General features: G+C 44.2%; 1 protein-coding gene across 1 annotated transcript in view; it reads right to left on the bottom strand.

Annotated features, from left to right (window-relative positions):
• The window catches only part of KNTC1 (kinetochore associated 1), a 318,233-nt gene that overhangs the window by 84,745 nt on the left and 212,175 nt on the right, over positions 1 to 21,313 (bottom strand). The window contains exons 37-40 of the mRNA XM_030219253.1: positions 19,730 to 19,874; positions 10,988 to 11,044; positions 2,958 to 3,121; positions 2,052 to 2,156 (exon numbers count right to left, since the gene is read on the bottom strand). Of these exons, the coding sequence (XP_030075113.1) occupies positions 2,052 to 2,156; positions 2,958 to 3,121; positions 10,988 to 11,044; positions 19,730 to 19,874 (471 nt within the window). The remainder of the gene's footprint in view (positions 1 to 2,051; positions 2,157 to 2,957; positions 3,122 to 10,987; positions 11,045 to 19,729; positions 19,875 to 21,313) is intronic.

Here is a 21,313-nt window from a genome sequence, read left to right as displayed (position 1 = left end):
CAAGGGTAGTTCTTTTACCTTCATCTTGTCTGGACTTTTTGGTGGGAGTTGTAGCCCATACCCCACCTAGACTGTACTATCAGCAGGACGGTTTTCTTATGAGTTCTAATTTTTTTTGACTCAGACTGCTTCTCTCCTCTATTTGACAACTATTTTGGGGGTTCTACTCCAGCCTTCGTGTGAGAACCTGGACGTTTTTCAGATGGTTGCTCCCTATATCAAGGTTTTGTGTTCATGTTGTTCCTATTCTAGTACAGCTAGTGTGATTTGTCTAGTGTTTCTTCTTTTATGTCTGAGACTACCACTTCATGGGACCTTCTGGGCTGCCTGCTCCTTTGTGGCCAGCATTTTCCTCCTTTTTGGTGCACAAGGGTTGGGAGACGTTTATTCCCTTGTGACTCAGTTCTCTGTACCATGTGGAAGCATTCTTCTTCTGTGGTTTCGTTCCTCCATTTGTCCATTGGGCCTTTACTTATTTCACCAGTCGGGGATCTAGTCTTGGTCCAAATTGTAGTTGTGCAGTCACCTCCTTTGTTGTGTTCAGATGTTGTGATAATTTCTTTTGTTTTCTGGTCCCACCCTGTCATGAGCACTGCTTTGCTACATCCCATTCATCTGGACTGGTCTCGTATGGACAACAAAGAAAGAAAAATTACGTCTTCTGATAATTTTCTTTCCTTTAGTCCTACCTGACGAGTCCAGAAGCCCACCATCTTTTGTTCTTGGAATTTTGGGTCTACCTGTGGTGTTTATTTCTTTTATTTTTCACAATTTGTTCCTTTTATTTTTAGATACATTTCTTTTTCCTATCCTCAGTCTCACACCACTGTAGGTCAGTCAAGCATAAGCCTCCTTTGTTGACGGCATTATTGGCAAAATGAGGCATATAGTCTCGAAGTTCCATACTGACTGGTAATATGGTCAGGAGCACCACTGCTTGGCTAGTCAAAATACTGAACATTCCAGGCTGCACGCTACCCTTAAGGGGTGAGTCACAGGAGCTATTTTCTTTTCTGATTCCATCAGCTGATTGATGGACACAACTCATTTGTCTGGTTGGACTAAAGGAAAGAAAATCATCAAGTAAGACATAATTTTTCCTCAGCAGATTATCCTATTTAAAGCTATTCAATATGGTTCATGAAGAGTTAAGTCTTGTTTGCAAAATGGCTTGTGATTATATAATACTCTGATAGAGGTAGAGCATTCCATTCTCGAGTGGCTTGCTATGAGAATCAGACTAAAATTTACTTTATACCTTATATACTTCAGGGAGGGAAAATGCAATAGCAATAGCAATGCCTTATGAGAATTTCAGGTCCTACCAATGGGCGGCACATGTATTAACTGAACCATATTGGATGGTGCTTCACCATACAATATCTTATGCACTAATATACATAGTTTAAAGATCACTTGAGCCTTTATTGGCAACTAGTGAAGACATTACAATAAAGGTGCCATCCTATCATGTTTTTGAGCTCTGCTTAGCTATCTGGCTGCCGTATTTTGCCATTTGCAGCCTTTTTATCACCCTGTCTGTACATCCCACATGAATAAAATTACAATAGTCTTGAGTTAAAACACAGTCTTGAGCAACTGTTTTAAACTGTTCAAATTCAAAGTAATTTCTATTGTGATGCGATTATCTCAATTTCAGAAACACTTTCTTAATCATCATATTTACTAGAGCCTCTAATGATAAAGCTAAATCAAATATTACCCCCAGAATTCTAAAGGAGATTCTAATGGATAAGCAAGCTCATTTATCTTTAAACTTTGATAAGGTATCATATCATTTAGGGGACTTATCCAAAGAACTTTTGTCTGATTAATTCCAATCCACTTACCTAAATACTGAATAAATTCCATTTCATCAGAAGATTAAATTTATATAGATATATATATAGTTAACTTTTTTTTTTCAAACTAAGAAAACAGGTTTCTTCTAGACACAAATTTCTGACACATGAGGAATGATATTTTGGTTCGGAGGACAGTTATCATAAAGCACATCAAAAAACGAATACTTTATTTTGAAGAATACATACCTTATCTACTAATGCCATAGCAGTATTTTTAACCAGTGAAACAGTTTTTTCTCCCAAAGAAAAAATAAAGGATTTACTGTTGGTCACTGTTTTTTCCTCATATATCTATAATGAAAATATAAAAGTTGTATAAAACGGCAAATAATTGTCCAATTAAAGTAGCACATGTATTTTCAAGATCATATGGGGAAACTTTGACACTGTCCACACTGGTGCAAAGTCTTCATATACTTTTAAATGTGGGGAAGTACATACCAATCTTTACTTTGAAAATCACTGTGTGCAGTTTATTTATTTCATTAAGCACTTAGCTCACACCTTTTTTCAAGGCAAGTTACATTCAGATATTTACCATTTATGTTGTACAGGTTTTTATTTTTTGGAAAACAATGCATTAAAATGTGAAAATGCATTAATGTGCACAAATTTATTGAACCCAAACAAAAATACACCTTCAGGGGCACCATGCATGTTTTTAGCCAGATTAAGAGAACAATTCTCAGACAACCAATTTCCTCGTGTAAAATCATTATTTTCCTAAGTAATTGGCTTTGGAAATTGCTATCATAGTGTATCCTAAGCAGTGATCTATGTAGCCATAGATACATGCAAAGATTCTTATTTTTAATATTATCATTATTTTGTAAGTCCTAGCTTATGTAAAACTAAACTTCAAATATAGTTGCTCAACAATACTGAGCCAGAGTAAGTAAAATGTTCTCCAGAGGAAATACCATGTCCAAAGTTTCATCTTTCTTTTCCTTAAAGTACAAGAGAAACATTGGACCCAATTTAATTATTTTGCTTGCACACTCCTGAGAAAGTGAATGTAAAAAAATATCACTTGGACTTATCCTTTTTAGCCCTGAACTTTGCGTGGAGGCATTCTGCTGATTTTAGGTGTACCTTTGCACTCAGACACACATCCATGGTGTTTGAAATTACATGAAGAAGACAAGTCCCAAAGGATCTGACTATATGCTTTAAAGCCAGTTCATATTGATTGCATTCTTGCAGGTTTTGCAGCAGTACACCAACAGGAGTTTTGGCAGGCTTTAATAGGTTCTCTCCTATCAAATAAGAACGATTTACCACATATTAATGGTTAAAATTTGAACACAACAAATCAAAATATATTTTGAACTTTTAAGACATGAAATAATCTTAGCAATCACTGAGGGAACTGACTAAATGAGGTAGGAAACAAGAAAGCTCGAGGTTTGGGCAACTGCTTTACAGCTACCTTTCAGTGTAAAAAAAAAAGTGATGAGCCATGTATTTCGGGTGCAGAAATCCAAGGAATGGGCACATGAAGAAGAAGAAGGGTGATACTAAAGTGTGCTTACAAGAAGAGAGATATTTCAGACTGATTTTTTTTTCTGATTATTTTATAGTTGCAAAACAGAGTTCAGTGGAATGCTAGGAAGCATGGAGAGAGGCATAACCAATATAAAAAAAGAGAGGTAATAATGCATTTATACATTTGAGTTATTAGACTATTTCTAGTGTAGTCCCTCTTTTTTTTCTCTTGAAGGATATTCATTATGAGGGTAATTTTATAAAGGTTTTCCATAAGTAAAGGCTATATTAGACATGTAAAAGGCCTTCTATAATAATACCCCACACTATATGTATATATAAGTATTTGCAGTGACAAGACAGTGTTATACATGTGCCATGGAGAAATTAGGTCTCACGTACTAATTTTCTTTCCTTTACTCCCAACAGATCAATCCAGAACTTCAGGTTATGCCCATTTACTAACAGGTGGAAATATAGAGTACAGAACTGAGCTCGGCCTTAAAGGGCACTATATAGCTGCTCCAAACCCATGTTTTGACAACAAAGCAGTGGAATATATTGGACTTACCAAATAAACATCTCCTTCCTCCTTTAGAAAACTATGAATAACTTGAAAAACTTCAAAGTTCTAACATCAGCTGAAACAGAGTTTTGTATATATTAACAGAAAAGTCTTAAGAGCTGAAGTAAATACAAAAAGAGAACAGATGAGTGGATTTCTGGACTGATCTGTTTGGACTAAAGAAAAGAAAATTACCAGGAAGATTTAATTTCTCCTTCCTTAGCGTCGTCAACAGATCAATACAGAACTTGCGGGATGTATCAAAGCAATTCTCAAGTTTGGAAGGGAAAAGCTACCCCTGCTAAGATCAGAGAAGCCCCAAAGGTCTTCATCAAACAACAGCCTACCCTTGAAAGGCAGCTTAGTGAATCTAGACTTGGAAGCTGCATCTGCAGCCCAATTCCTGAGCCATAAAAAATGTCTTGCACACACCGCCTTGAACGTTGGAAAATCGAGGGAAGGCAGAATCTTGGGTTGACTCACTTGCCTGCTGAATCCAAATGGAGATAAGTTCTGTCAATGTAACAGTCACACACAATGAAGCTATCTCAAAAGACAGTTTCAAAGAGGCTTGTATCCTTTGTTCCTAAAGATCTTTAAGAGTCATGCCACCTTCGATGGGAATAATTGTTTTCTTTGTTATAGCTGTTACCAGTGTCTACCTCAGTCACTTTGCATATACTGCCTCTTTTGTATACAAATCTCACATGCAGATTCATTGTGGATATCCTGAAAACCTGACTGACTGGGTGTGCCCTGAGGACAGGGTTGAGCATCACTAATCTACCCTGCACAGTTTAAGCTTATCCAGTTCTTCTAGAAGAAGTGGATAAAGCTTGGAAATAGAATGAGCCACTTTAAGACTGGCCTCTGGGGTATTCCATTGTGCAGAGATCAATTCTTACATAGCTTCAGGAACTAAGAACCTTAGGAGGATTCTTAGTTCCTGACATAATAGGATCCAACATGGGAAAGGGTCCTTTTTTTCCAGAAAGGAACTATTGAGAACCTCTAATGTTTTGATGATTAAGCAAAAAAGCTCATCTTTGTGAAAAACATACTCCGCTGCCAAAAGATGCTAAGAAAAACACAATGGACCTAACTAATTATCGCCCAGTAGCATCTATTCCGCTCATAACCAAACTCATGGAGGGCATAGTGACGAAACAACTCACTGAATACCTAAACAAACACTCAATTCTGCATGAGTCTCAATCAGGATTCCGGGCAAATCACAGCACCGAAACTGTACTAGTGTCTGCAATTAACTCATTCAAACAAGCAATTGCAACGTGTAACAACATACTCCTCCTACAATTCGATATGTCCAGCGCCTTCGACTTGGTTAATCATGGAATACTACTACACATACTAGAATACTTCGGCGTAGGAGGTACAGTTCTCAAATGTTTCAAAGGATTCCTGACCATAAGAGCATACCAAGTAACAATGAACGCGGATATATCTCCCCCATGGATACCTGAATGTGGAGTTCCCCAAGGATCCCCCCTCTCACCAACTCTCTTCAACCTAATGATGATACCTTTAGCCAAACCTTTAGCCAATCAAAACCTCAACCCCTACATATATGCAGATGATGTCACGATTTACATCCCGTTCAAACATGATCTAAGCGAAATCACCAACGAGATTAACCAAAGCCTCCAAATCATGCACTCCTGGGCGGTGTAAAGTGGATCCTCTTTTCTCCTGGGGTTGCAGCTCTTCTTATACAAAAACCAGAGAAAAAAAACACACTCTTGTATGGCTCCCCTTTTCTCAAAAGAAAAAACAAATATAAGGAAGCTTTTTATTGAATAGGAGGAACGTCCCTCTTTCTCCCAATTGCTTCTCCAAAACACAAACACTGCTACACCGTGCAGGCTTCCACCGCTGCTTTCTCTCCCGGTCCCCTGGAAAGTAGCAGGAAAAAGAAAAACAAAACACCCAGCGCACTTCAGCCCTGGTTTCCAAACACAGTTCAATTTTTAGCTAAGCTTCAAAAACACAGCTCAGTCCAGCTAGGCTTTCAAACACAGTTCAAGTTTAGCCAGGCCTTCAAAACACAGTTCAGTTCTAGCCAAGCTTTCAAAAACACAGCTCAGTTTAGCCAGGCTTTCAAAACACAGTTCAGTTCTAGCCAAGCTTTCAAAAACACAGCTGTTTAGCCAGGCTTTCAAAACACAGTTCAGTTCTAGCCAAGCTTTCAAAAACACCGCTCAGTTTAGCCAGGCTTTCAAAACACAGTTCAGTAATGGCTTTGCGCGGGCTCAAAGCCTAGGGTCCCACCCTCTTGGTCAGTCATACTCCTACCTGACCTCCTCCCGCTTGACCCGGCTTGGCCCCGCTACTTCCTTGGCTTTCGCTGAGCCAGAGCTGAAAAGTCCATCGGCTCCTCCAGGGTGTTCTCCGGTTCAGTCAACTCCATAGGGCAAGGTTCACTCTCTGCCTCTCTCTCCTCAGGAGCCCAATCCATATTCTCCTCGCCCCGCCCTTCTCCCAGCTGCTCACCCTTTCTTTCATTAAAGCTCTTTGGTGGCTCTTCTTTCTCCACCCACCTGTTCCACCACCTCTTCCACCAGGTTGGAGAATCAGCCTTATTCCTTCCCCTGCGGCCCTCCTCTGGAGACTCCTGGGAATGCACATAGTTTCCCTTATCCCCGGTCTCCCTTGGGGCATGCTGGGAGTTGTAGTTCTTTATTTCTAGTTTTTTCCTGGGGAATGCCTGCCTATAACGGGGGTATTCTGGCCTATCCCAGGGTTCCTTTGGGGCCTGTCCCACATACTCTTTACAGCGGATGCATTCCAATTAAAACTCAACGCAGAAAAAACACAATGTCTTATACTCACCTCACCACACAACACAAACAAATACTCCACCATAACCACACCATACTGTTCTCTACCCATCTCACAAAATCTGAAAATTCTTGGAGTTACCATTGATCGAAACCTCACACTCAATGCCCACGTGACGAACACAACGAAAAAGATGTTCCACTCCATGTGGAAACTCAAAAGAGTAAAACCTTTCTTCCCGAGACACATCTTCCGTACCCTGGTACAGTCAATGGTAATAAGTCATCTGGACTACTGTAATGCACTGTACGCTGGCTGCAAAGAACAGACCATCAAAAAACTCCAAACAGCCCAGAATACCGCCACCAGACTCATATTCGGAAAAACTAAATATGAAAGTGCAAAACCCCTAAGAGAGAAGCTTCACTGGCTCCCACTCAAGGAATGCATTGTGTTCAAGATCTGCACGATTGTTCACAAAATCATTCACGCAGACGCCCCAATCTACATGCTAAACCTTGTGGACCTGCCTCCCAGAAACGCCATAAGATCAGCTCGCAAATTTCTCAATCTGCACTTTCTCAGCTGTAAAGGACTAAGATACACGCTGACACATGCCACCACCTTCTCTTACATGAGCACGCAGTTGTGGAATGCATTACCTACAGCCCTGAAAACTATTGACGAATTAACTAACTTTCACAAATCTTTGAAGACATATCTCTTCAACAAGGCCTACAAAGAGAACCCATAACCTATAAAACTACCTACCAGCGCACCCAGCTTTTAAAGTCCACCTTTTATACTATCCTGCCTAACACCCTCCTTTCACTACCCTTCTCAATCTTTGTACATTACGAATTGTATCTGACATCCTGGAATGACTATGTCATAACACAACTCTGTAAGCCACATTGAGCCTGCAAATAGGTGGGAAAATGTGGGATACAAATGCAATAAATAAATAAATAAAAACCTAGCTGCTATAGGATCATCACTTTCGCCACCTGGGAGTACCCCCTTTTCCAAGGATTCTCTGAGCTCCAAAATTCTAGAAAGTAGAAAATGGGCTGCATCAGCCTCTGGATCTGAGAGCAAGGATTCAATTTACCAATTTTTAGGGTGCTCTAATCTCCTTCTCTTGGAAGACAATTATTTCTGAAGCTCTTCAGAAGACCAAAGAACATACTGAGTAGATTGAACCCTCTTTAGCAATATGCTTGATGAAGTAATAATATAAAATTGGGAGAAAAAATAGCAGGACGTGCTAGTGCCTCAGGAGACTCAAAAAATCTGAACACAGAGCGCTAGGGTGCCGAATCTGCCAAGAGCTGAGAGGCATGAAGTATAGAAAGCATATTCTGGGAGGGGTGTGCAGAAATCCAAGATAATTGCTACTCACGTGCATTACCGTGAAGCACTGATGAAGTTTCTTTCTGAGTCCCTGCACCACAGCCCACAAACTAGCAATTGAAATACATGCTTTGCGAACAGCTCTCAGTTTGAGATGATCGATTGACTGTAACACTCTGCTGTGCTGGAAGACCTCCTGCCCTGATCTATGTGATGAAAGCATTGCGCCCCACAGCTTGAGAGACTGCCATCTGTGGATACCATTATCCACTCCAGGAATGCTAAAAAAATTCTTTGTTTAAATTTGCACAACTGGAACCACCAGTTCATGCTAAGTTTTGCTTGGGAAGTCCAAGGAAAGTGACAGCTGTACTGCTAAGAGAAGGGTAGCCAACAGTTCAGCAAAGAGTGCGGTTTCCTATGTGCTCTCACCCAGGGAATTACATCCAAGATTGCTGCCATAGACCTTAAAATTTGCATAACGTCCCATGCCCAAGGACTCTGAAACAGCGTCAAATTGCTCTTGGCAAAGTTGACCACCCATTCCAATGACACAGAAAATTTAGTACTCTGGAGGTGGCCTAGCTGCTTCTCTTGATGAGAAGAGGCCCTGTCAACTAGATGTCTAGGAAGGGATGAACTCCGATTCTTTTGCGTCAAAGGAGGCAGTTTCTATAAAAATGAGCATGACCATGACAAGGTCTCAGGGGCAGTAGATAAACTAAAGGGTATCACCTGAAACTGATAATGAGCCCATAGGATTGAAAAACACAAGATGAGAAGGCCAAACTGGAATGTGAAAAACAGGCCTCTGAAACTAAAAGCCTTTACTCCAATTCAACTGGAGATCAAGGATACTAGACTATAAGTGATCAACAGTAGAACAATCCAGGAGCTAAGCAAGGAACCATTTTCTACCTGCTTGAGAAAAGGAAATACTTGGTTTGGAACAGCTGCAAAGTGGTCTTGTCAGCAGAGATCAGGTCTGTACTCTCCATCTCTACCTGCTAGTAGATGGGCATAACCTGCAAATTCTAGACTGATCTATTGAAGATGCTAAGGAACTGTAGGTGATACCAGGGGCATACTTTAGATGGAGCAGGGGCAGAGATGTGATGTACCCATATATTTTACAGACTATACAAATACACAACCACATTTAAACCTTCTGTGAAGCAGGTGTAAATGTGTGCATCAAAATTTACACATTACAGGGGCTGATTCTAGGAGCCTCTTTTATAAAAGGCACATAAATACCTTTGTTACCTTTACAAAATACAAACCAAGCATCCAAAAGGAAGTGATATTGTAAACAATATCCTTCAAATAGCACTTCCAATAAATATTACAAATATTTCCATAGCATTAATTTATTTTCTTTAATCAATGGAGAGAAATATCCTTCAAGCTCTGGAGTAATCATATATGAGACAAAAAGGCTAGCTCCCAATATATAGAGACTTCCTCTGTTACCTTCCATAATTATAATCATCTACCAAGAAAGTCCTTATGTCCATCATTAAATATATCACTTAAAAAACAATTTTTATAACAATTAGTGCAAAGAAACTTTATTATATCAGCACTTATCTAATTATGCCAGTTGTATTTCAGAAGCAACCAATGTGATCACATTTCGAGCCAGTAATAGCTCTGCATCAATGTTTCAAAAAGCACTCATTCATTCCACTTACACCACTATGCTGTTACTGGCTCAAAACGTGATCTTGTTAGTTGGTTCTAAAATATAACATAAGCAGCTGGCATGATCAGATAAGGGCTGATATGATAAAGATTCTTTGCACTCATTGTAAAAATTGTTTTAAAAAGATATTTATATTTATTTATTTGGATTACTTACCGCCGCCTTTTTGAAGGAATTCACTCAAGATGGTGTACAGCAAAAGTAAGTCAAACATAAGCAATAGACAATTATAGCAGTAAACATATTTAAATTGCACTACAAAGTATAGCATAGTATACTACTTACAATGTCAACACAATAAGCAATAAAATAATTTAATAGATAGCAAAGGTTGTAAGCAAAGATGAAACATAGACAGATAGGATAGAATAACAGGAGTAAGCTTTAGTGATGTACAAAAGGAGTTTCTGGGTAGATGATTATAATTTTGAAAGGCAATAGAGGAAGTCTCAGTATAACTGGAGCTAGCCTTTTGCCTTATATATGATTACCGCAGAACTCAAAAGACACTTCTCTCTACGAATTAAAGAACATTTTTTAAGTGATATGGAAATATTTGTGATATTTACTGGAAGTGCTTTTTGAAGAATAGCCTGTAATAAATAGGCTTACAATAGGCGTATTTATGGATTTCTCATATAGGCATTCTTTTGTAAAATTGACCTCACTTAAGTATCACCTCGGATGGCTTTTACTGCAGATTCTGCACCATTTTAGTAACTACATGGCTTTACAGTTAGCCTGCAAAATTCCTTCTGGAAACAAATATTTCTCATTGTCAAGTACTTCAAAGTGGGATAGGCTGGTAGCTGCAAAACGTTCTGTAAATCTTGATGGTCAAATTGGTCAACTGATGAAAACATGCTGTCAGATCAGTTTTGAAGTTGCTATTGATCATTTGATCATTTAATTTCAGCTACATTTGGTGATCATAATGTTATACTCTGATTTTAAATCAGTTGTTTACTGATGTGGACTGAAGAAGAAATAAAAATGGATCATGTATACAAAAAGAAAGTCTGGTTTATGTGCTGGATTATACTTGTTTAGTCAACCAGTGTTGGTGGGATTACAGTATGCCATGGAGGACTTGAGCTCAAATTTTTCTTTTTTTATTTTAAGAAAATGTTAAAATAAAAAGGGTTAAAATTTGCTTTTACCAATAGTTCTTAAGATGCTATGATACAGTTGCAATAATCCTTATATTTCTATTACCTTTCACATATGAACAGTATGCCAGATTTACACAATCCAAAGGATACATAATTTTACCTGCAAGAGACACAGAACATACAATCTTAAACAATTTTATAGACAAGGACAACACAAATCCTGCTCAGAATCTGGCTATTTCCTTACAGATGGGAGTTTAGTAATGGTGAACCAAAACTGAATTTAAAACCTGCCAGGGTTTGACCCCTGGACTCAGCTTCCTTGCCCAGGCTAGCCAGAGATGCTGCGGAAATAGCACTCACAGTCCCTGCTGGAGGAGGGAGTTCCAAGCCTTTTGCTCAATGGTTGCCACTTACAGTTGTGAACTAAATGTGCACATGTCCCACAGGCAGTCTGTAGCCCCTGGCCAAATGTCACTGGAAAGGCTGGGTTATAATAGATTATAGAAGTTAAAGAAACACCTTGGGAAGCTTCTAAGACAGACTCATGGCACTGTAGCCAGCAGTGGTGGCCCTACCATAAGGCCAACTGAGGTGGGGGCCTCAGGTGACACTCTCCATGGAGCATTTCCCCCCCCCTTCCCTCCTCAACCCTTTTCCCCGCATTTACCTTCTTTTTTTCTTTTCCAAAAGGTGGCAGCAATTCCCATAGGCTGCCCTGCCGAAGGCACCGGCCTCGTCTCCCTACTGAGGCCTGCCTCTTAATGAAACTTCCCGTTTCCTCAGAGGTGGGAGGCAGTAGAGGGAAGAGGCTGGTGTCGGTGGCAGGACAGCCTATGGGAATTGCTGCTGCTTTTTGAAAAAGAAAAATGAAGGTAAATGCAGGGAAGAGGACTGAGGAGGGAAGGGGGGAGATGCTAGACCGTGGCGGCATCTCATCTCTGTCTCTGGTGGAGAATTGCCTTGGGCCACCCTTGGCACCCAAGCTGATGCTAGTTCTGATTAAGCTGCAAGTCCAAAGAAGCAGGAAAAATATGATAATTAAAAAAAAATTCACTATTTTAAAACAAATGCTTCTAAAACCACAGCACTCAATGTCCGACTACACTTTGCCAATGTAACTAAAATAACCAAGATGCTTAACAAGATCTTATCTCTTCTCAACGATCACAGCAGTAATTTTTAAAGCCATGTTTCACCAAGCTGTGTTAAACTTTTGCAGTTACCATGCGTTTATTTCAAAACGTCTACATTAACTAATAGAGGCATGCCCAGCATCTTCCCATATACTCAGCACAGAAACAATACATTTATCATGCAGATGCAGTTAATGTTACCTAATGAGGTGGCATTAAATATCCTGGGTTATCTGCTGCATTAACAGTCAACATGCGGTACCTTACTGCACTTTAAGGGATCAATTCAATAAAGGGCACTCAAACTTAGGCACCTAAAATTTGAGTGCTCAGCTAGTATTCTGTAACGGCACGCTTGCGCACCAAATCTGTTATAGAATATCAACATAAGTATACAGTAACATGCCAACCTTTAGGTGCAACCATTTATGTCATGTCTATGGCTGATGTAAATCGTTGCGCCTAAATGAGAGTATTCTATAAATTACACAAGAAATAGTGGGAACGCCCATGGTCTTCCCATGCCCCTCCCATAGGAATGCCCCCTTTGCAGTTACATGCAAGAACACTGAAGAACCCAATCGGAGAAAATTTTTCTTCACCCAACGCATAATTAAACTGTGGAATTTGTTGCCGGAGAATGTGGTGAAGACGGTTAGCTTGGCAGAGTTTAAGGTAAAATTATGTATAATCATACCTGATAATTTTCTTTCCATTAATCATAGCTGATCAATCCATAGACTGGTGGGTTGTGTCCATCTACCAGCAGGTGGAGATAGAGAGCAAACTTTTGCCTCCCTATATGTGGTCATGTGCTGCCGGAAACTCCTCCGTATGTCGATATCAAAGCTCCATCCGCAGGACTCAGCACTTAGAGAATTACACCCACGAAGGGACACTCTGCCCAGCTCACCACCGCCGAAACGGGGGAGGGGAATTAACCCAGCTCATCCCCACACAAGTGGGGGAGGGGAATCCGTCCAGCTCATCCCCGCGGAGCGGGGGAGGGACACCACACCCGCCGATGCGGGGGGATCTGGCTTATCCTGCAACCGCAACCGCGGGAGGAGCTGACTGACCCTAACACCGCCGAAGCGGGAGGGGTACAAAGCTGCCCTACAGCCGCACGAAGTGGGAGGGAGTGCCGGCAGAATTTTAAGTCTCAATCCAGCCCCGTAAAACGGAGGGGAGAGGAATGCAGCAGCTCACTGTAACACAAACTCGTCTTAACTCTTGAAGAATCCAAGTGAAAAAACTTGAACACGAAGTCTTTCTGAAGTAACTGAAGACTGAACTTGAACCTGAAATGCAACCAGAATAAAAACAGTACAGATATCTGGGAGGGGCTATGGATTGATCAGCTATGATTAATGGAAAGAAAATTATCAGGTATGATTATACATAATTTTACCTTCCATATCATCAAGCTGATCAATCCATAGACTGGTGGGATGTACCGAAGCAGTACTCACCCAGGGCGGGACATAGAAATCCCTGACCGCAACACTGAAGCTCCAAACCGGGCCTCCGCCCGAGCAGCCACAGTCAAGCGGTAATGCTTGGAGAATGTATGGGCCGAAGCCCAAGTTGCCGCCTTGCATATCTCTTCCAAGGAGACGGAACTGGCCTCTGCCATCGAGGCCGCCTGAGCTCTTGTGGAGTGAGCCTTCAGCTGGATAGGCGGCACCTTCCCCGCGGCCACATAAGCCGCTGCAATGGCTTCCTTGACCCATCTTGCCACTGTAGGCTTAGCCGCCTGCAGACCCCTACGAGGACCTGCATACAGGACAAACAGATGATCCGATTTCCGGAAATCATTGGTCACTTCCAAGTATCTGATGATGACTCGTCTCACATCCAGATATTTAAGAGCAGAGTACTCCTCTGGGTAGTCCTCCCTACGAAAGGAAGGGAGACAGAGCTGCTGATTCACATGGAAGCGAGAAACAATCTTGGGCAGAAAGGAAGGCACTGTGCGAATAGTCACTCCTGCCTCAGTGAACTGCAGAAAAGGCTCTCGACATGAGAGCGCCTGGAGCTCGGAAACTCTTCTGGCTGAAGTGATAGCCACCAAAAAGACTGCTTTCAACGTCAGGTCTTTCAGAGATGCCCTTGACAAGGGTTCAAACGGCGGCTTCTGCAAGGCTCTTAGCACCAGGTTGAGATTCCACGCAGGCACCACTGAGTGCAGAGGAGGGCGCAGGTGATTAACTCCCTTAAGAAAGCGCACCACATCTGGCTGCGAAGCCAGGGAAGCACCCTTCAGGCGGCCCCTGAAGCAAGCCAGAGCCGCTACCTGGACTTTAAGGGAACTGAGCGACAGGCCTTTGTCCAGACCTTCTTGCAGGAACGCCAACACTGAAGAAATTGGAGCAGTGAAAGGAGAAAGTGAGCCTGCTTCACACCACGCTGCAAAGATACGCCAAACCCTGGCGTAAGCAGTAGAAGTAGAGCGCTTCCTCGCTCTCAGCATAGTGGCGATGACCTTGTCTGAGAAGCCCTTCTTCCTCAGACGCTGCCGCTCAATAGCCAGGCCGTAAGACCAAAGGGGGAGGGATCCTCCATCACCACGGGACCCTGATGTAACAGGCCCTGCTCCACTGGCAGCCGCAGAGGATCGTCGACTGAGAGCCTGATCAAGTCCGCATAACAGGGACGTCTGGGTCAATCCGGACCCACCAGGATTACCCTGCCGGGATGCTTTGCCACCCGGTCTAGCACCCTGCCCAACATGGGCCAGGGCGGGAACACATAGAGAAGCTCTTGTGTCGGCCACTGTTGGAGAAGAGCATCTACTCCCAGGGATCGAGGGTCCCGTCCTCTGCTGAAAAAGCGCGGCACTTGGCAATTGGCCGATGACGCCATCAGATCTAGGCTCGGCTGGCCCCAGCGCTTCGTGATGTCCAAGAACGCCTGAGCAGATAGCTGCCACTCTCCGGGCTCCAAGGTATGGCGACTGAGAAAGTCCGCCTTGACATTCATGACTCCGGCAATGTGGGCCGCTGACAGCTGTTCCAGGTTCGCTTCTGCCCACTGGCATAGACTCATAGCCTCCTTGGCTAGAGGGGCGCTCTTGGTACCTCCCTGGCGGTTGACATAGGCCACAGCCGTGGCATTGTCCGACAGGACCCGTACAGGCTTCAACACCAGTACCGGGATGAACTCCAAAAGCGCCAACCGAATGGCTCTGAGTTCCAGGAGGTTGATAGACCACTTTGCCTCTGCAGGAGACCAGAGCCCCTGCGCTGTCCTTCCCAAACAGTGGGCTCCCCAGCCCGACAAAGAGGCGTCCGTCGTGACGACAATCCACTCTGGGGTCACCAGAGGCATTCCCGCAGACAACTTGTCTGTCTGCATCCACCAGCTCAGCGCCTTGCGCACTGCTGGATCCAAGGGAAGGCGCACAGCATAATCCTCCGACATCGGAGTCCAGCGCTGCAGCAGAGAGTGTTGTAGTGGTCTCATATGAGCCCTGGCCCAGGGCACTACTTCCATCGTGGCCGTCATAGAGCCCAACAGCTGCACATAGTCCCAAGCCCGAAGAGGAGAGGCTACTAGGAACTGGTCCACCTGAGCCTGAAGTTTGACAATCCGATTGTCTGGCAGGAACACTCTGCCCACTTGGGTGTCGAATCGAACTCCCAGATACTCCAGGGACTGAGTCGGGCGCAGCTGGCTCTTCTCCCAGTTGATGATCCATCCCAGGGAGCTCAAAAGAGCAACTACCCGGTCCACAGCTTTGCCGCACTCTGCATAAGAGGGGGCTCGGATCAACCAGTCGTCCAGATAAGGATGGACTTGTACTCCTTCCTTTCGCAGGAAGGCCGCTATGACCACCATTACTTTGGAAAAGGTCCGCGGAGCAGTAGCCAACCCGAAAGGGAGGGCTCTGAACTGGAAGTGTCGGCCCAGGACTGCAAAACGCAGAAAGCGTTGATGAGGAGGCCAGATGGGAATATGCAAGTATGCTTCCTTGATGTCCAAGGATGCCAGGTACTCCCCTGCCTTCACTGCCGCTATAACAGAGCGGAGAGTCTCCATGCGAAAGTGCCGCACTTTCAAGGCCCGATTGACCCCTTTGAGGTCGAGGATAGGCCGGACAGAACCTCCTTTCTTTGGTACCACAAAGTAAATGGAGTAACGCCCCTTGCCAAGCTGACTTTCTGGCACCGGAACGACCGCACCCAGGCGGATCAGATTGTCCAAAGTCTGCTGCACTGCCACAGCTTTGACCGGAGACTTGCAGGGAGAGAGTACAAACCCGTCTCTTAAGGGTCGGCAGAACTCTAGCTTGTAGCCGTCTCTGATGACTTCCAGCACCCAAGCGTCTGAAGTTATTGTGGTCCACTCGCCCAGAAACGAGGACAGCCGTCCTCCAATCTGCACTGGGGCGTGGACCAAGACCCCGTCATTGGGTACGAGACCCTGGGGGAGGACCGGAGGGAGCACCTCCGGGACGGCGGTCTCTGCGAAAGGAATGCTGCTTGGGGGAGAAATTCCTCTTAAAGGAAGAGGGGGCAGAAGAACCCGACCTGCCCGGGCGGTACCGACGGGCTTCCTGAAACCGTCCTCTGGAGGTACCGGGACGAGCACTAGCCCGAGCCCTGACCTCTGGTAACTTCTTGCCCTTAGACGTGCCGAGATCGGTCACGATTTTGTCCAGCTCGACCCCAAAGAGCAGCTTGCCTTTAAAAGGCAATCTAGCCAGGCGGGATTTAGAGGCGTGGTCAGCAGACCAATGTTTCAGCCAAAGCCACCGCCGCGCAGAGACTGTCTGAGCCATGCCTTTAGCTGAGGCTCTCAAGACATCATACAGCAAGTCTGCCAAATAGGCTAAGCCCGATTCCAGGGCCGGCCAATCAGCCCTCAAGGAATGATCCGAGGGGGAAGCCCGCTGCACCATAGTCAGGCACGCCCTGGCCACATAGGAGCCGCAAACTGAGGCCTGCAAACTTAAAGCAGCCGCCTCAAAGGACGACCTTAAGGCCGCCTCCAATCTTCTGTCTTGGGCGTCCTTTAGGGCCGTGCCACCTTCCACCGGCAACGCCGTTTTCTTAGTCACCGCAGTGATTAAAGAATCCACGGTAGGCCACAGATAGGCCTCACGCTCACTCACAGCCAAAGGATAGAGGCGGGACATAGCCCTAGCCACTTTAAGGCTCGCTTCTGGGGCATCCCATTGAGCCGAAATTAAGGTGTGCATGGCATCATGCATGTGGAAGGTTCTAGGCGGGCGCTTCGTCCCCAGCATAATGGCAGAGCCAACAGGGGCTGAGGGAGAGACGTCCTCCAGAGAGGAAATCTTCAAAGTGTCCATGGCCTGTAACAACAGGTTGGGCAAATCCTCTGGGCTAAAAAGCCGCGCTGCAGAGGGGTCATCCGCTCCAACCGAGCGGGGATCCGTCTCCTCCAAGGAATCCGCAAAGGACCGTTGGGAGACCTCAGACACGCTGCCCTCATCTACATCGGAGGAGACAAATTCCTCCAAGGCCTGGGAATCAACCCGAGGGCGTTTGCCTCTGGGAACCTCAACCTCTTTACCAGACGAGGGAGCAGGGGCAGCGTTGTGCATGAGGAAGGCCTGATGCAGCAGCAAAACAAACTCGGGGGAGAAACCCCCCAGACTGTGCACTTCCGCAGCCTGGGCAACAGCCCTAGACGCACTCTCAACCGGCGCTCGAAATAGCGGGGGAGAGACATGCTGCGCATCCAAAATGGCGTCCGGCGCGAAACTCCGCGAAGGAGCCGCGCGGGAAGAACGGCTCTTAACATTAGCCGGTTTTGTGCCGTCGCCCAAATTAAGGGCGTTCATGGCATTAATGTCTCCAACCTCAAGGGCGGCCCCCGAAGAAGCCGTCCGAGCCGCGTGGCCGGCCAAGATGGCGGAGGCGAGGAGCGGGGGATGGGCGTTTATGGCGGGAAAAACCGCCACGCCGGAGGAAGGACCGGGACATTCATCGGTCACTAAACTGTCACCCATCAAGGGCGAATCAGGCTGTAAAACCCCCGCATCCCCTCTAGAAGCGCTCCAGCGATCCGGGGAGCGACCCTTTGCGCCCTCGCCCTCCGACGCCATATGCCACGAGGAGAAGAATCGGGGAACCCCCTGCCCGCTAGAAAAAGGTAAAATTACCTGCTTGCCGCTCCGAGCTGTAACGAACTGGTGTCCCAGTGAGTAGCTGCAATGAACGTTTAAATAAACGTCAAAATAAACGCCTTTAAAGACGTTTAAAATTTTTTTTTTTTTTTTTTTTTTAAACGGAGCCAGCGGGAGGGGGGAGAAAAGGAGGGACCTGGCTCCACCAGGTTTGCACTTGCTCAAAAGAGCCCTCAACCCCAGGCCTCAACAAAACCTAAGGATTAGGCTTGGAGGCCTAGCCAGAGCTGCTGCTGTGTGTGACCACCACCTGCTGAGATAGAGAACATACTGAGGAGTTTCCGGCAGCACATGACCACATATAGGGAGGCAAAAGTTTGCTCTCTATCTCCACCTGCTGGTAGATGGACACAACCCACCAGTCTATGGATTGATCAGCTTGATGATATGGAAAAAGGGGTTAGACGATTTCCTAAAGGACAAGTCCATAAACCACTACTAAATGGACTTGGGAAAAATCCACAATTCCAGGAATAACATGTATAGAATGTTTGTACGTTTGGGAAGCTTGCCAGGTGCCCTTGGCCTGGATTGGCCACTGTCGTGGACAAGATGCTGTGCTCGATGGACCCTTGGACTTTTCCCAGTGTGGCATTACTTATAGAATAGTACTTAAGTGCATATACATGCCTAACTGCTGATTTACCCCCGTTTTGGTGCTCAACTACTGTTATCTTTTGTTTTTTTGCCTAGCTTATGGCACATTATATAGAATTACCTCCTATTTCTCATTTGTCAGTTAATGTGGGACTGAGTGCTTGCCAAGTGCCAGTCACTGTGTTAACCGAAGCAGGAATTTTGGGAACTACCATTTGGGCGCAAGGGAATAAGCATCACAGTATAGGCACCACCCTTTGGGGCACCTTTACACATTGGAATCGGACTTCTAGGCACCCAAACAGGAGTTGCCTAAAGGTTTCCCGTCCGCCTCCCGCACTCACTGGGATCTGAACTAAGGGCCGTTTGGGTTGGCAGAGGCAAGGTGCTGTGAGCTGGGCAGTCCTTGGAGCATAGTTGCCCCAGGAGGTGCCTGTGAGAGAAGATGGAACAGGCAGCATCCTTCCTCACAGGAAATGCCTGGGACAGCTATGATCTCCCTTACAGCAGCAGTCCTGTGAGGGAGGATGCTGCCTATTCCGCCTTTCACAGGCATCTACTGGGGCAGCTATATGCTCCCTTATACTCCAAAGACTGCAGGCCGTCCAGGCCTGTAGCACCACGCCTCTGCTGGCCTGGACGGCACCCGGCTCAGATCCTGATGAGTGTGGGGAAGGACTCTTAGAAAGTGCCCATATGGGTGCTCAAAAATTAGGCACCAATAGGGCAGTGCCCAAATGTCATTTGTGCAAAAATGGCAGCGTCCAAACAGCAGTGCTCAAATACCTGTGCCCAAAATCTCGATCCTGTATTAACTGTTAGTGCAGGCAAATGCTAATGGTGCATGCTAATTCCAATTTCAACTCCCTAATGTACATTAGTAAAACGGACTCTGAATATAAACATATTTCTGGGAGAGAAATTATGAAAATGCAAATAGATTATAAAAGTTTACCACTTGCACTTGGCACTAGGGCAAAAATCATGTCATAGGCAACTGGTAATACAACCAGTGGATCAAGAACTATTCCGTCTTCACTAAAAAAGTTCTCGTACGTCCACTCTTCGTAATCATCTCTGTCTGCTCCAGGAGATGAATTCTAAAAGCAGAAACATGAAATAATAAACAGTTATTTTTAGCAAAACATTTGCAAACTACCACAGGAAAAAGGCAGCTGCAGGTATAAGCTGTGTTCCTATCAAATATTTCAAAGATGTTTTTAGAAAGATACTGTCCTTTCTTTCATCGAAATGTCCCATTTTAATATCATGCTAAATTTTGTTTTATATGCTTATACTTTTGATCAGAATCATATATACTAATATGCTATGTTCTGATTTTGAGTTTTTGTACACAGTTCTTGCAATTAATGGAAGTCTAGGATAGACTTTTCCTGTATAGGAACTCCAGTTGGGTCTAGTCCAGAATCACTATGGGGTTTCAATTTTTGTCTTTACCACCCACATTCCACCCTTTCAAATGTAAGATCTATACTGAGATATGGACATGCACAACAATTAAACTTGGAGGGATGAATAATAGAAACAAACTTTTTCTATTCCATTCAGAGTCTCCAAGATGTTTTTCCCAAGGAGGCTGGATGAACAGGAGATGAAGTGAACCTATCTAGTCCATTATGTGAGCGGAAGTCAGCAGATGGAGCCTGATGCTGTTTTAGCTCACCTCCCAAAAATAGCAAAACACTGCTGAAAACAATAGCCAAAGATTATTAGAAATTAGGAACTGTCTATACGTGGTCCATCTGTAAAAAGTCAAAAGCAGTTCCTGTTGGATAGGCAGTGCCTTAAAAGGTGGAGGAAAAAAGTTTCTTTTTGTTCTTTATTTGACAACATTTTAATTTATTTGAAAGTGTCCCATATGTAGATATAAATATCATGAAATCAAAACTGAATATCACTAAAACAGCTTCATAAATTATTGTAGCTGGTGGAAATAGGACTAACAAAGGCTGCATTTTGTGCTCATTTTTCTACACTGTTCTGTATAATACAATAATACATGGCCAAATTTCAGTGAGGATATCCTGTTACTGAGGGGTTCATTTTAACTGTTATTGTAATCTGCTTTGGGAAGCCTGGTGTTATAAAGATTGGAAGTAAAATTAAACTCTCCTTTCAATGGGGCACATGGAATCACATCTTCACCTCACCTCTTTTATTCAAATGGATTATTCTGTTTTGAGCATGTTTCAGGGACAAGTGGTTTTCATAAGTCAAAATAACAAAAATAAATATTTTCTTTCATGCAGATCTCTCAATTTGTTTAAATATAACTAAATGGGCTCTAAGCCCCTAATGCTGTCCATTGGTTTTCTTATATTTTGTCCTTGTGATGACTTATACTGTGCCAAAACTGGAAATACAGTGAGACAGAATAATAGAATTCAGTAACATCCAAAACTTATTAACATTACTAGTAAAAAAGCCCCGTTTCTGATGCAAATGAAACGGGGGCTAGCAATGTTTTTTTCTGTGTGCATGTGGGAGTGTGTGTGTCCCTGCCCTCTGGCCTCTCTCC

This window comes from Microcaecilia unicolor, chromosome 11, assembly GCF_901765095.1.
Source record: "Microcaecilia unicolor chromosome 11, aMicUni1.1, whole genome shotgun sequence".
Lineage (NCBI taxonomy): Eukaryota > Metazoa > Chordata > Amphibia > Gymnophiona > Siphonopidae > Microcaecilia > Microcaecilia unicolor.
Note: the sequence above shows the minus strand (reverse complement) of the source record. Positions and strands in the feature narration are given on the sequence as shown.